Source organism: Dendropsophus ebraccatus, chromosome 9 (assembly GCF_027789765.1).
Source record: "Dendropsophus ebraccatus isolate aDenEbr1 chromosome 9, aDenEbr1.pat, whole genome shotgun sequence".
Taxonomy (NCBI): Eukaryota; Metazoa; Chordata; class Amphibia; order Anura; family Hylidae; genus Dendropsophus; species Dendropsophus ebraccatus.
The window spans coordinates 13287854-13303885 of NC_091462.1; the positions used below are offsets into that span (position 1 = coordinate 13287854).

Consider the following 16032-nt stretch of genomic DNA (forward strand, 5'->3'; position numbering starts at 1 on the left):
AATGTATCTACACAGTGATCTTACCAGCAGAATAGGGAGTGCAGCTCTGGAGTATAATACAGTATGTAACTCAGGATCAGTACAGGATCAGTAATGTATGTACACAGTGACCCCACCAGCAGAATAGTGAGTGCAGCTCCGGAGTGTAATACGGGATGTAACTCAAGATCAGTACAGGATCAGTAATGTAATGTAATGTATGTACACAGTGAGTGCAGCTCTGGAGTATAATACCGGATGTAAGTTTTGTAACTCAGAATCAGAACAGGATCAGTAATGTATCTACACAGTGACCCCACCAGCAGAATAGTGAGTGCAGCTCTGGAGTATAATACAGGATGTAACTCCGGATCACTAATGTAATGTATGTACACAGTGACTCCACCAGTAGAACAGTGAGTGCAGCTCTGGAGTATAATATAGGATGTAACTCAGGATCAGTAATGTAATGTATGTACACAGTGACTCCATCAGCAGAATAGTGAGTGCAGCTCTGGAGTATAATAAAAGATGTAACTCAGGATCAGTAATGTAATGTATGTACACAGTGACTCCACCAGCAGAATAGTGAGTGCAGCTCTAGAGTATAATAAAGGATGTAACTTAGAATCAGTACAGGTAATATATTTTCAACATTACCCAGCTTTTTTAATACGGCTGCACAGTGCACACTATGTATGAATCTACGGCCCTATCGTAAACGGACCCGTAAAAAATGAACAAGACTATTGTTTGCGGCTGGACATGCGGCCGTGGATTGACAGGCGGTCCGTACGGAGTACTTCAAAAATAGCCGGCAATGATGCCGAATGCCGATGCCTCTAATAGTTAATATATTAAATTAATAAAACACATTTTCTTTGTAATAAAGTCCCTTTCGTTGTTCAATAATTTAATTCTAACTAATCCATCATTGTGCAATTAAATATACTGTTAAAATAAATAAATATATAAATAAATGTATATTTATATATATATATATATATATATATATATTTATTTTTTGACAGTATATTTAATTGCACAATGATGGATTCGTTAAAATCAGTTTCGTTGTTCAATAATTTAATTCTATTTCAACAAAAATGTGTTTTCTTAATTAAATATTAATTAGTACAGGAAGCTCCATAAGCCGTTAATTCATATTGCCGGTAATAGAGCATTCTGTACTAATCATCACTTTACTTTAATGAAAACATCAAATGTTTCTTCTAATTATGTTATCACAATAGCATTATTAGAAGAAACATTTAGAATTATATGTGCGCTCAGCTGATTGGCTGATCGGCTGAGCGCACATATAAAGAGCCGGTCCGCAGTACAGTGACTTCATTGTGCTGCGGACCAGCGAAGAGGACACATCGGGGTGAGTATACAGCTCTCCCCACCCCCTCCCCTGCACTGCACCCCTCCCAGCAAGGAAGGGGGGTCACTTAACCCCTTCCTTGCTGGGATGGGTGCAGTCTGACATCAGTCTGGCCCCCAAGGGGTTAAGGGGGATACAATACATCCTCCCTTAACCCCTTGGGGGCCAGACTGTAAGCAGCGATCTGTAAAGATGCTGCATACTGTAAGGTGCACAACACCGCTCACAATGATGGGTGTTGTGCTCCTGTTTGTGTGTTTTTTGTGTGTTTCTCCCTTTTTGTTTTTTAGATATCGGTATCCTGGGGATTACGTCTGATTCCGTGGACTACGTCGATGACCAGCGGTTGTTTGTTGTTGTTTTTTTAATAAAATGGTCAATGAGGGGTGTGGGGATGTTTTTATTTGAATAAAAATTTTTTTTAACTTGTGTCTTGTCTTTATTTCTTTACTTTATAGACTTAGTAGTGGAAGCCGTCTAATAGACGGAATCCATTACTAAGTCGGGGCCTAGTGTTAGCCGGTATAAAATGGCTAACACTAACCCCCCATTATTACCCCAGTACCCAATGCCACCAGGGGTACTGGGAAGAGCCGGGTGCCAGTGGTCCCGGAGCGTCAAAATTGGTGCTCCTGGACCGGGCGGCAGCAGGCTGGTAAGATTTAGGCTGGGGAGGGCCTAAACCAATGGCTCTTCCCACCCTGGTGTTACCAGGCTGCTGTCGTTTGGTTTTTAACCCGGCTGGTTATAAAAATAGGGGGGACCCTATGCGTTTTTTTAATTATTTATTTATTTAAAAAAAAAAAACGCATAGGGTCCCCCCTATTTTTATAACCAGCCGGGTTAAAACCAAACGACAGCAGCCTGGTAACACCAGGGTGGGAAGAGCCATTGGTTTAGGCCCTCCCCAGCCTAAATCTTACCAGCCTGCTGCCGCCCGGTCCAGGAGCGCCAATTTTGACGCTCCGGGACCACTGGCACCCGGCTCTTCCCAGTACCCCTGGTGGCATTGGGTACTGGGGTAATAATGGGGGGTTAGTGTTAGCCATTTTATACCGGCTAACACTAGGCCCCAACTTAGTAATGGATTCCGTCTTCCACTACTAAGTCTATAAAGTAAAGAAATAAAGAGAAGACACAAGTTAAAATAAATTTTTATTCAAATAAAAACACCCCCACACCCCTCATTGACCATTTTATAAAAAAAAACAACAAACAACCGCTGGTCATCGACGTAGTCCACGGAATCCGACGTAATCCCCAGGATACCGATATCTGAAAAACAAAAAGGGAGAAACACACAAAAAACACACAAACAGGAGCACAACACCCATCATTGTGAGCGGTGTTGTGCTCCTTACAGTATGCAGCATCTTTACAGATCGCTGCTTACAGTCTGGCCCCCAAGGGGTTAAGGGAGGATGTATTGCATCCCCCTTAACCCCTTGGGGGCCAGACTGATGTCAGACTGCACCCATCCCAGCAAGGAAGGGGTTAAGTGACCCCCCCCTTCCTTGCTGGGAGGGGTGCAGTGCTGGGGAGGGGGTGGGGAGAGCTCTATACTCACCCCGATGTGTCCTCTTCGCTGGTCCGCAGCACAATGAAGTCACTGTGCTGCGGACCGGCTCATTATATGTGCGCTCAGCCGATCAGCCAATCAGCTGAGCGCACATATAATTCTAAATGTTTCTTCTAATAATGCTATTGTGATAACATAATTAGAAGAAACATTTGATGTTTTAATTAAAGTAAAGTGCTGATTAGTACAGAAAGCTCTATTGCCGGCAATATGAATTAAGGGCTTATGGAGCTTCCTGTACTAATAAATATTTAATTAATAAAACACATTTTCGTTGAAATAAAATCAGTTTCGATGTTCAATAATTTAATTCTAACGAATCCATCATTGTGCAATTAAATATACTGTCAAAAAATAAATATATATATAAATATACATTTATTTATATATATATTTATTTTAACAGTATATTTAATTGCAAAATGATGGATTCGTTAGAATTAAATTATTGAACAACGAAAGGGACTTTATTACAAAGAAAATGTGTTTTATTAATTCTATATATTAAACATGAGAGGCATCGGCATTCGGCATACTGCAGAGGATCGCAAACCCCGGTAATAGCGATTCATGTAAACTGTTTCCCTGCTTTCCCAGATGCATCCAGAGGTGTTTGCATCACTTTCTTAAGATTTTATTTGTTATTTTTAGTTGAACCAGATTTCCAAGTAAATGACCGTATGTTTTCAGCCGCATGTCTATTTTTTCCCACGGCCGTAGTTTCATCCGCACATTTACAGACGCATAAAAAATACAGCCGCACAGTTACATAGTGTGAACCCAGCCTAAATATGTACTGTAACTGGTGTTTTAGTGCCACCCTGTGGTCAATAGTGATGCTGCAGCCAGAGTTGACTGCTGATAAATTTTTTGCATGGCAGAAGGATTTCTATGGACTGAGGGGACTCAGAGCAGCTGGAATTACTCCATTAATTGACTACATAATCAGTGATGCACCATGAGATATAGCGCATTGTCTGCTTCTCTGGTCTATTATATGCATATGCCATATTTTTATCGATATGGGTTAAAAGTGGACAACCCTTTTAAATACTAGCTATACCCATGCCGAGCTTCCTTCTTTCACCACCATCCTAATCTTTTCCTCCAAATAATACCAGTTGTTCATTGTCCTATTCCTTTCCTACCAGGAGAACAGCCTGAACGCTGAAGCTGTGGAGCAGACGTACAGGAGGAACCCCATCTTAAGATACACCCAGCATGCTTTGCACTCGCCACTTCTACCACTGCCTTATGGGGACATCAACCTCAATTGTAAGTCTCCTCCTGATCCTCCGCTGCTTCTCTATAATGTGTGGGGTGCCCTGCCTGCCACTAAGGTCACATATGGGGACACAATAGGATACAGTCCCTATAAGATAACATTCTGTATAATCTTTTCTTAGAACCTTGTGTTCTGCCGTTCCTCTGTTGTATAAATACATTGATAGCATCTTGTAACCATTCCCCAATATACAGGCTGTCTAATCGCTGCAGATCATAGGCACTATGCATAAGGGCAGTGGAGTCACTGGGCTCGCAGTTGTAGTATACATATCCTAGAGATGGAGAGCTGACAGGTCCTATAGTTACCGCATAGATTCAGAGCACATTGTCCTGATACGACTAATGCACCTTCTAAGTGTACCTCTATCTCTCCTATAGTGCAAAAGGAGAAAGGTTACACCACGCTGCAGGACGAGGCGGTGAGGATCTTCAACTCCCTCCAGGAGATTGAGACCGTCCCTGATCCGGTCCCTATAATCCAGGGCATCCTGCAGACCTGCCAAGACCTCAAACCCTTAAGAGATGAAGTATATTGTCAGCTGATCAAACAGACCAATCACGTCCCGCAACCCAACAGCGCTGCCAACCTGCGCCACTGGCAGCTACTCACCTGTATGAGCTGCACCTTCCTACCTGGACGGGAGATCCTGCGCTACCTTAAATTCCACCTTAAGAGGTAACATTTGGCCCTATGCATATTGGTATTTGGTGTACCTGTTATTTCTATGTTTTGTCAACTCTGCATGTGACCTATTAACTTTCTCAAAAACAGTCAGGTCAATCTCTGAGATGCTGATCATAGGGGGTCTTTCTGCTAGGAGACCCCCACTTAGATGCTGCTGTTATAGGGATTGTTAAAAAAAAATGTTTCAAATCAACTGATGCCAGAAAGCGCCAGAGATTTGTAATTTACTTCTATTAAGAACTGGAAGACTTAAAAAAAATATATCAGCTGCTGAATGTACTGCAAGAAGTGGTGTATTCTTTCCAGTCTAAAGAGCAGGAGAGGTTTTCTATGGGGATTTGCTACTGCTCTGGACAGTTCCTGACATGGACAGAGGTGGCAGCAGAGAGCACTGTGTCAGATGGAAAGAATAAACCACTTCCTGCAGGACATACAGCAGCTGATAAGTACTGGAAGATTTGAGATTTTAAAAGAAAGTAAATTACAAATCTCTGACACTTTCTGGCACCAGTTGATTTGAAATATTTTTTTTTGTATATGGATATAGATAGAATTGCAAACTTTTTTTTTTTTATATATATATATATATATATATATATATATATATATATATATATATATATATAATATATATATATATATATATATATATATATATATATATATATATATATATAATATATAGATATATATATATATATATATAATATATATATAATGTTTCCTTGACTGATCCTTGTGACTTTGTTCTTCTCTTCAGGGTGCGGGACAACTTCCCTGGCTCTGAGGTTGAACAATTTGCTCATTTTATTGCTGACGCCCTGAAGAAGACGAAATGCAGAGAGCTGGTTCCATCGCAAGAAGAGATCTCGGCTCTGCTCACCCGCAGCAACATGAACACATCGGTCTACTGTCATGGCGGAGGCTCCTGTCAGATCAGTATTAATTCTCATACCACGGCTGGAGAGGTTAGTGTGACTACACGTTACAGGCATACATCACATAGTCATAGGACAGATGTTCCCAGGTGGAGGGGCAGCTACAGGTCAAGGAGCAAAGATTGGACTAGGTGATCCCACCAGCTGCTTGTTCATGTTCAGATGTCTATAGAGGGAGGAGATATCAGGCAGTAAGTGACTGGTCAGTTCTTGAACTTGATGTTGGAAGAAGGAAAAATGGATCTGAGTGGCTGTCACCAGGGCTGAATAGTGATGTGTATACGCCGGGGTCAGATCATCTCCAGAGCGGCCGGTATGTAGTGGTTAGTACCGACCATGGAAGGATGACTGGGTCATGGGAGGCCCAATGCTCATTGATGTGTGTTTGGGGGGTGAAGGTTAGTCTGTGTGGTCTGATCCCACACAAACTTTTCTTAAAGTGTACCTGTTGTGTAATTTATTTTGGCAGAAATCAATAGTTCAGGTGATTTTAAGAAACTTTGTTATTTGGGTTTATTAGTCAAAAAATGCATTTTTATCATGAGAAAGCAGTTTTATGCTCTCCCCCTGTCTTCATTGTTCTCAATGGAGAGGGGAGGGGTGGAGGGATATGAGGCACCAAAACAGGACAACAAAGAGTTAATTTACAGCTACATCACTGGGCTATCGCCTCTGAAGTCAGCACTGACCTCTCTGACCTCTGAATAGAGGCTCTCACACAGGTCCCACTGTGTAATCCTTTGTTCTCTGCTTTCTGCTGCCTAATCTCCCTCCTCCCCCCTCCCCTCTCCATAGATTACACAGGGCACGTCTGATGCAACAAGACGTGATTTTCTGATAATGAGCAGTGAATGAGAGGGGGGGGGGGACCAGGGAAATGTCTTTTTAAATGCAGATAATGGCATATTAGCCTAATAAACCCAATTACAATTTTTTTTTTTTTAAATCGCCTGCATTATTGATTTCTGCAAAAAAAAAGACAGTGACAGTGATTTTGTAAAAGGGTGCAGAAAACCATAATAACAAGGCATTACTCATCTGGATCCCAAGGTTCAATGTACTGTGCTCAAGGTTCAATGTACTGTGCTGATTCTTAAAGCAGCTAGTTTTTCAGATACAGAGCTCCAAATTTCCTGCAGACATAAATGATAAAATTGAACATGTCTGCAGGGACCACTAGGGGGAGCGCATTGCCTATAGATGTATACAGCTCCTGTTTAACACCATATTAAATACTGATTTGTCCCTGTAGAATCTAAGTGATCATTGTGGTGATTTATATCATTGCAGGTGGTGGAGAAATTAATCCGTGGCTTGTCTATGGATGACAGCCGGAACATGTTTGCTCTCTTTGAACGCAACAATCACACAGACCGAGCTGTGGAGAGTCGGGTTATCGTGGCGGACGTCCTTGCAAAATTTGAGAGGTTGGATTTTGCTGCATTTTGTATAGCTGTTGTAGTTAGTTTAGTTTTATTCCTTCATTCATCTGTTGGGACATAATAGACCATAAATGGCGTTCCCCTGATCTGTCCCTTTAAGACCCTCACATCTCCTATTTTTGTGTATTGATCGGGTGTGGGTTCTCTTCCCTTATTTCTCAGACTTGCCGGCACAGGAGAGGAGGAGGAAGAATCGGGTCAGTGGACGTTGTATTTCAAGCTCTATTGCTTCCTGGATGTGCAGAGTGTTCCCAAGGAGGGCGTCGAGTTTGCCTTCATGTTTGAGCAGGTCTGTTATATTTAACACATAGTCTGCACAATAGAAGTTTAGAGAGTCTTTCATCTTAATGGGTGAGAAGATTGTATAGCGATCACTAACTCCTCCCATAACCTGGAATAGATGACAAGTAACTTTCCAAGAAATGATTATGTCTTCATCTTCATTTCCAAGAGTCAATTATTACATCTGAAATGCTGGGAGGAATATACAGTACTAAAAGGGGTATTCCAGAGTTTTTTTATTTTTAAATTGACAGGTATACAGATTTGTGAATTCTACTGAAAAACATACTTATCAGCTGCTGTATGCCCTGCAGGAAGTGGTGTTATTCTTTTCAGTCTGACACAATGCTCTCTGCTGCCACCACTGTCCATGTCAGGAACTGTCCAGAGCAGGAGAGGTTTTCTATGGGGATTTGCTGCAGCTCTGGACAGTTCCTGACATGGACAGAGGTGGCAACAGTTTCATGGAACTCTTCTAGAAAAGCTATTCCTGACTATTTTATATTTTTATATGGCAGTTTTCTCTGTAGTTACCCGTCCTGAGCTCAGCTTGAAAGGTGATAGGCCTGTATAGTGACATTTTCTCTGATAAGATATATTTTAGAGTTTACTTTTTCTAAGTAAAGCCCCTATTACACGGGGCGACTGGAAGGAGCACTGTCAGCGCTCACCTGCTCCTCACTCCTCACTATTACACACGGCGGTAGTGAGCGGGTGAGTGCAGGGGGGGCCGCCGGGAGCTGCCCGGATAATTGCTTGATAATCCGGGGAGCACATAGCAGATAGCAGGAATCTGCTGCCGCTGCTTCTATTCCACGGACTGACGTCAGCAGATCGCTGCTATATCAGTCGCTTGTTTTTCAACACTGAAAAACAAACGGCAGCAACGATCACCCGACGTCGTTAATGTCAGCTGATCGTTGTCTTCTATTACACAAGACGATTATCGGTAGTAACGGCCGATATCTGCCCAATACGGCCGATAATCGTTTCATGTAATAGGGCCTTAACAGATTCCCCAGTACAGACATAGCGGTAATAGGGTTATATCAAGAATACAACTTCTCATCTATCCACAGGATAGGCGCAGTGCACATGCTAGGCCGCCAATCCCCTCACACAGGGGACTATTTAACCCACATTCTTGTCATCACTAATATTCCCAAAAGTCACAGCCCTCCAGACAGCTGATAAGTTGTAATCTTTGGAAAAAAAAGATATTTGAAGTGATGAAAAACAAGGTATATTTGCATTCGGGACAATTTCTTCACTACTTTGCACCCTGAACATTTGCCATAATAAACATGAAACTCTGGTGACTACCAGGCTCGCTTACGAAGGTTTATGCCAAATCGATTTGGCAGCAAATGTCGATACTACTTTAGTTTGGCACAGACTGCAGGGAATATAGAGCACAGACACCCACACACACCCACTATCGAAATAAGGGCAAAGAAGCCGCGACTAGTGGGGTTGTCAAAACCGTATTCTGTATGTGACAGGCCCTGATACCTGAACCCTTGTATCGTATTCTGGGTCCACATGACAACACTTCCTTTCTGTGCTCTGGGCTCTTTTCAGTTTTGTCATAGGGTTACTGACATTCCCTTATAGTCGTACCAGTTAGGACATGGACATTGATGGAAAAAGTGCCCCTATGACAACTCATAACGTCATACTAGACATGATGATGCAGAATTAGGGCCTATTATAATGTGAAGTACTGATAGCCCAGGGAAAATATAGATTTTTTTCATTACATATATTTTATAAGGTCAAGGTAATCTGGATTAGTTTTATAACTTAGAAAATATGGACAATTACACATGTTTCCATATGTTCTTCTGCAATGTGTCTGATTGTTCCAAATTTTTCCAGGCCCATGAAAGTCTTACAAGCGGCCACTTCCCGGCCCCTGAAGACACTTTACAGCACTTGGCGGCCTTAAGGCTTCAGTATCAACATGGAGATATTTCCAAAGTCTCATGGTCCCTGGAAATGGTTTATCCTGTTCAGCGGCTAAAGAACAAGATTCTTCAAGCCACCAAAACCAGCAGCTCCTCCGGTCAGACCCTGGAGAGGAGGAGAACCAGCTTCCTAGAGGGAACCCTAAAACGGGGCTTCAAAGTGGGCTCCATGAAGAAACAAAAGATGGAGGAAGAACAGATGATGGAGATGTGGGTGAAAGAGGAACTCTCCGCAGCTCGCACAAGTATAGCGGAGAAATGGAGTCGTCTTCACGGAATGTCCCAGCACCAAGCTATGGTGAATTATATGGCCATTGTTACGGAGTGGCCGGGATATGGATCCACTCTATTTGATGTTGAGGTATGAGCTACTATAATCCAGCATAAGAAAATAGAAGCCAGCAATGCTCTTTTAAAACTAATACAAGGTAGTGGGTTTGTACACTGGATTTACTGGAGAAGGTATATAATAATCACTGGGATGCACCAGCAAAAGAAAAGGTCCTAAAATTGATATAAACAAAACAAAAAAAAAAGCCAGCACTCGCCAACCATTGCAGCGAAAGCTGTCACAGGCAAACATCTGTACCTGCTTGTCTTCCCCCTCATTGCTGCCTTCTTGCTTATACTAGTATAATACTGCCCCCTATATACAAGAATAGAACTACTATATTACTGCTCCTATATACAGGAATATAACTACTATAATACTGCCCCCTATATACAAGAATATAACTACTATATTACTGCCCCCTATATACAAGAATATACTATAATACTGCTCCTATATACAGGAATATAACTACTATAATACTGCTATATACAGGGATATAACTACTATAATACTGCCCCCTATATACAAGAATATAACTACTATATTACTGCTCCTATATACAAGAATATACCTACTATAATACTGCTCCTATATACAAGAATATAACTACTATAATACTGCTCCTATATACAAGAATATAACTACTATAATACTGCCCCCTATATACAGGAATATAACTACTATAATACTGCTCCTATAGTAGTTATATTCTTGTATATAGGAGGAGTATTATAGTAGTTATATTCTTGTATATAATACTCCTCCTATATACAAGAATATAACTACTATATTACTGCTCCTATATACAAGAATATAACTACTATAATACTGCTCCTATATACAGGAATATAACTACTATAATACTGCTCCTATATACAGGAATATAACTACTATAATACTGCTCCAATATACAAGAATATAACTACTATAATACTGACTGCTCCTATATACAGGAATATAACTACTATAATACTGCTCCAATATACAAGAATATAACTACTATAATACTGACTGCTCCTATATACAGGAATATAACTACTATATTACTGCTCCTATATACAAGAATATAACTACTATAATACTGCTCCTATATACAGGAATATAACTCCTATAATACTGCCCCCTATATACAAGAATATAACTACTATATTACTGCTCCTATATACAAGAATATAACTACTATAATACTGCTCCTATATACAGGAATATAACTACTATAATACTGCTCCTATATACAGGAATATAACTACTATAATACTGCTTCTATATACATCTGGGTAACTGTGTTCCTTGTGTTTTATTAGTCATAAATATCCAGTTTTCCTTGTTCTACAGTATAAAGAAGGAGGTTTTCCTAATGATTTGTGGCTCGGGGTCAGTGCAGAAAATGTGTCGGTTTATAAGCGTGGAGAACCCAAGCCTCTGGAGACCTTTCAGTATGAGCACATCATTTTCTTCGGTGCTCCTCAGCCCAACACCTTCAAGATTACAGTAGATGACCGAGAAATGTTTTTTGAAACAACCCAGGTTAGTCTCTTCATGGATGGTGTCATAAAAGTAACTTAGGTGGTGGTCCAACCTCTGGGACCCCAATTGTTACAGAAAATGAGCGGTTTTCCAACCTTCTCCTGGGAGAAGCATTATAGTCTAGCATGTTTTAGTAATAGTATAGTACAACCCACTGTTAGTTTTGCTTTTTTTTCTTAACTATACATTTTAGTAACTTATTGTCATGTGCTTATTCTTCTAGGTGGGAGAGATCACCAAGATCATGAGAGCCTACATCAACATGATTGTCAAGAAGCGCTGCAGCGTCAAGTCCGTTACAAGCCAGGACAGTCAGTTCAGCAGCTGGGCCAGGTGACCAAACTACGCCCCTCTGTGGTGGTATTCCAGGACACCTTCCTTCATTGATGGTCACTTACATAATTTAATATGAACACTTCCTAGATGACGTAACGTGACCGGCACAACACATGAGAATAATACAAGAGGATTTGACCGATGCCGTAGACTGGAGATTACTGCCAGTAGGCTCAAACCTTCGGGAGAACTCTTGAACTCTTTTTATACTAGTGAATCCAGATCTGGAATAAGAGGAGAATCCTTCACCACTTCCATGCACAACAGACTGGATCTTTGCTTATCAAGGTGAATTTTATTTCTGCAAAAAGGATACATATATAAGAAAAAAAAAATCAAAAACATCCACTTTTCTACAAAAATTCTGTCTTCCTGCTGAAGATGTGACATTGTGCCACCTCAGCCCCAGTTCGATCTTCTGAATCCTTCTCAGGGATTTTCAAGATTTGCAGGGAGTGTTTGCTTGAGACCTTGACGGAGGACCAAGCCGTTGTTTCCATAGGAGATTGACAGTGTTAATTTCCCCCTCACCCATTGTGGATGATTCCCGGTGGGATCGGGAAGTTTTTTTTTTCCGTTCCGCGCTTACAGGATCTGCTGTGTAATGTATGAAGCTCACGGAATATTATTTATTTCCTAAACTGTGTTCCTGATGCCATCATGGTGACATCCTCCTCCTCCTCCTCTTAGATGTTGCTGTGTAGTGTTGCATCCTACGTAGCACTAGGTGGCATGGGTATCCCAGGGTAAGGCTCCCATTATCAGGAGGACACTTTAATGTGATGGAGATGTCGTATTCTACAATGCTCTTGGATTGTCTGGTGCTGGACCATAGGTTATTTCTTCTGAAACTAAATATTTGGTACCACAAGATTATCAAAGGAACACTCCAGACTCATATGATACATTGTATCCTGCCTAGTTCAGGGCCTGAGGGGGCGGGGCTTGACAAAGTGGTTCTAACACGACCAAAGAGAAAATCCCTGTTATGCTCCGCCCACTCTGGGCCTGGATTAGCATAGCAGAGTGTTGGTGTTTCTTTAAACTTTTCCAGTTGACTTTCCTTAGACAATCATGGCACAAGAATTGGGTCTCTCTTCTAAACACCATCTCCAGGGTCCTGCATCTTGAAGACCATTATCCCCTACTCCCCTCCAGTATTTGCTTGAGCCTTCCTCAAGTTAGAACTTTATATTCAATCATTTCTAACAATATAGAAGACCTCTCAAAGATGTCTTCTTCACGTTGGATTTTCATCAAAAGGATTTTTTAAGACTACAGTATTGATGGCCAAGGTTGTAATCCTGATCCCAGGCTGACACACATGGCATCATCCAAGGGTGATGGCAATGCCAATTCAAATTCATATCCTGAAGATTAACATGATTTGCCATCCAAAACCAAACTGGGGGAGGTGTTACAATTTTTTTTAGCTGCTTGCAGAATGGAGGCCATTGGGTTATGTTTGTCCGACCTCTGTGGCTTCCGTCCTAGACCGTGCTCCTGGGCTGCTGCAGGCGGTAGTGCCCGGGATTGAATGTATCTTGCTTATTATGATTGATTGATGTTGGAATTGACTGTTACTGCATTTACATTATATTGATAATAAATTATTGAGTTTAAACACACTGATGTGTCTGAGGAGCGTGACTGTATATAACAGGCATTGTATACCTCACATTATTCAGTGTTAACTCTTCTCCGCAGCTCAGATTTTCCATTATTTCAGCTTTACATAAAATTGTTATTTATGAAGCTACCACTAGGGGGAGCATAGGAGCTTACTGCATACTCCATATACATTGAACTCAATAATAAATTAGTATGCGCCTTAGCGGTGGTGGAATTTTAGTATCTAACCAATGTCTTTTGAAGATCTGTTTTTAATAGGGCTGCAGGTAAGACAAAACTTTCCAACGTGACCATTTTCTATAGGCTAAGCCTATATCTATGTTGGAGTTAAAGGGGTTGTCCGAAAGCTGAAGTCTTCTGCTCCGTGGCGCTGACTTCACGGGGTACCTCATCAGTCACTGATCGTCAGGATGTTGACATCTGGAATCCCTGCCAATCAGCTGTTGGTCCCTTTTTAAGTTAAAGGACAAGTCCGGTGACAAGCTATTTCCCAGTAATTGAAACACATTACAAAGTTATATAACTTTGTAATTTGCTTCAATCACCTATCTGCCCCCCTTCCCTATCTTTTCCCCCCTCAACCCCCCACCAGGAAGTGGAGTAAACTCATTCTTACCTAATGACTGTTGACCCCAGGCTTTTCTGTGGCAGCCATTTTGTGACAATGACATCATTAGATGACATCATCATGTCAGATGACTCAGGTTGCTCAGCTCTGATTGGCTGAGCAAGCTGTGAGCCATCTAACAGTTCTACAGAGTCTGTTACACATGACAGGAGACAAAGTGCATCATGGGAAAACCCAAACTAGCAAGTGAAGAAAAAATGAAGACACCAACTGGAGCTTCAGTTCTTTATAATCAGCACCGGAGTTGCCCTTTAATGCCAGTTGAGCTGTAGTTATGGTTCGCCACTGCTATACAGTGAATGGAAAAAAACTTGTGGTGTCCCACCACAGGTGTTGCTATTGGTTACACCCTTCGTATAAGCCTGTACTTATTGTGAGTTAGTGGTGATGAAAGTAGTGATAAAGTTTCGCCACTAGATGTCATTGTTATAGGTATGTGTACTTAGATGATGCACGGCTGTAGTATGAAAAGGGTTATTGTTTATTTGTGTGTCACATTGATCTTTGAACCTATGGGAATGTCTTCTTCTATCCTATCATCTCTCACTTTACTTCTTCTAATGCACTCTTCACCCACTCACAGCGCACCTTAGATACGCTGAGGAAGGAAGTCACATGGGTAGAGGAGGTGTAGAAGTATTTTGTGTTGGACATTGTAGAGGAAGGACTTACGCTAGCAAGCTCTCTACAGTGGTCCTCTCTGGGCCATGACCCTCTGCCAGGTCCCCTACCTTCAGTCTAGTCTTAGATCCCTGTCTTGGTTGAAAGCAAAACAAGACTCAGCTAACAGTTTTTTCTCAGCTTACTTCACACAACACTATGCAGTGTTAAAACCCTTACAGGAGAGGACAAGTCAGAGATAACCTCAACCCACACCACAGACAGCAGTAAGCTAGGAACTGATCCGGATAGAACAAAGTTGCTAAGAGCCTAGGAACTCTATCTTGCAGCGTGGTTGTCAGCAGGAAATCCTCAGCATTCCGCTCATCCCAGGTAACAAGGTCTGGGGCCTTGTGTCACCCTCATAGGACGGCTCACCCGACACTGGTAGGGCATTAGGTGGTGCAAAGACCCAAAGGTCAGAACACGGGCACAAGTATTCTCCTCTTCTAAGTATTCTTCTACCTCATCCTCCAACATCCCAGCAGAGCACAGTACTACTTGGGTTGGGACCTTCACAACATCCTCCCCTCTGCTCCTCTGATTCTTTGTATCTCTCAGCACGCAACTCAGTCAGCAAGACTGTGCTCTTCACTGTATCCCTATCACAGATCTGGTTGCTGTATGATCAAGTGTACAACCGAGTGTATTATCGAGTGTCTTATCAAGTGTCTTATCAAGTGTTTTATCAAGTGTTTTATCAAGAGTTTTATCAAAGGATTCATCAAGTGTATCGTACCTTGACAAGGGAAAGTTGTATTACCTGCTGCACACCAGTAATTTCAAAGTAAAAATGAGATTATTTATGGTAAAGAGCAGGGCCGGCATCAGCACCCGGCTGACTAGGGCAAATGCCAGGGCCCACAGCTCCTCTAGGGGCCCAGTCCCGTCTGTTACTACATTTTTTTTGTTATTAAAAAAAAAAGTGTAGTAAAAAAGGGGACTGGGCCCCTAGAGGCCACATGTGACAGTTAGGGGCCCGCCGACACATACACATACTGGGGTCCCCGGGCACCTGTCTTCCTTCACAAATCTTCCCTACAGCCGAGTAGGAAAGAGGACCTTTGAGTGTGAAGGACCTTTGATGATGTCACGGGTCACGTGATCGGACCATGTTTATATAATATATATATTATATAATCCTGTGACTGGGTCTGACTCCTCCAGAGTCCTGACTACCACAGAGATCAGGAGATACAGGAGGAGAAAGATATGCAGCAGCCGCATGTTTCTTTTGCTGCAAATCTTTCCTTACCTGTTTCTCCATGATTTGCTCCTCAAAGGGGCCCGCCGAGGCTCTGTCGCCCAAGGGCCCACAAAAAGCTGGAGCCGGCCCTGGTAAAGAGACTGTGATTCTTCACCCCACACC

The 16032-nt window shown here is 41.8% G+C and overlaps 1 protein-coding gene across 4 annotated transcripts in view; it reads left to right on the forward strand.

Moving 5' to 3' along the window:
* LOC138800709 (unconventional myosin-X-like) overlaps positions 1-12590 on the forward strand; it is a 75704-nt gene extending 63114 nt beyond the window's left edge. For all 4 annotated transcript variants that reach the window (XM_069982601.1, XM_069982602.1, XM_069982603.1 and 1 more), the window contains 8 exons: positions 4097-4220; positions 4611-4908; positions 5678-5885; positions 7146-7282; positions 7460-7586; positions 9458-9907; positions 11216-11407; positions 11631-12590. In XM_069982601.1, the coding sequence (XP_069838702.1) occupies positions 4097-4220; positions 4611-4908; positions 5678-5885; positions 7146-7282; positions 7460-7586; positions 9458-9907; positions 11216-11407; positions 11631-11744 (1650 nt within the window). In that variant the 3' untranslated portion in view covers positions 11745-12590. The remainder of the gene's footprint in view (positions 1-4096; positions 4221-4610; positions 4909-5677; positions 5886-7145; positions 7283-7459; positions 7587-9457; positions 9908-11215; positions 11408-11630) is intronic.
* Positions 12591-16032: the final 3442 nt, after the last annotated feature.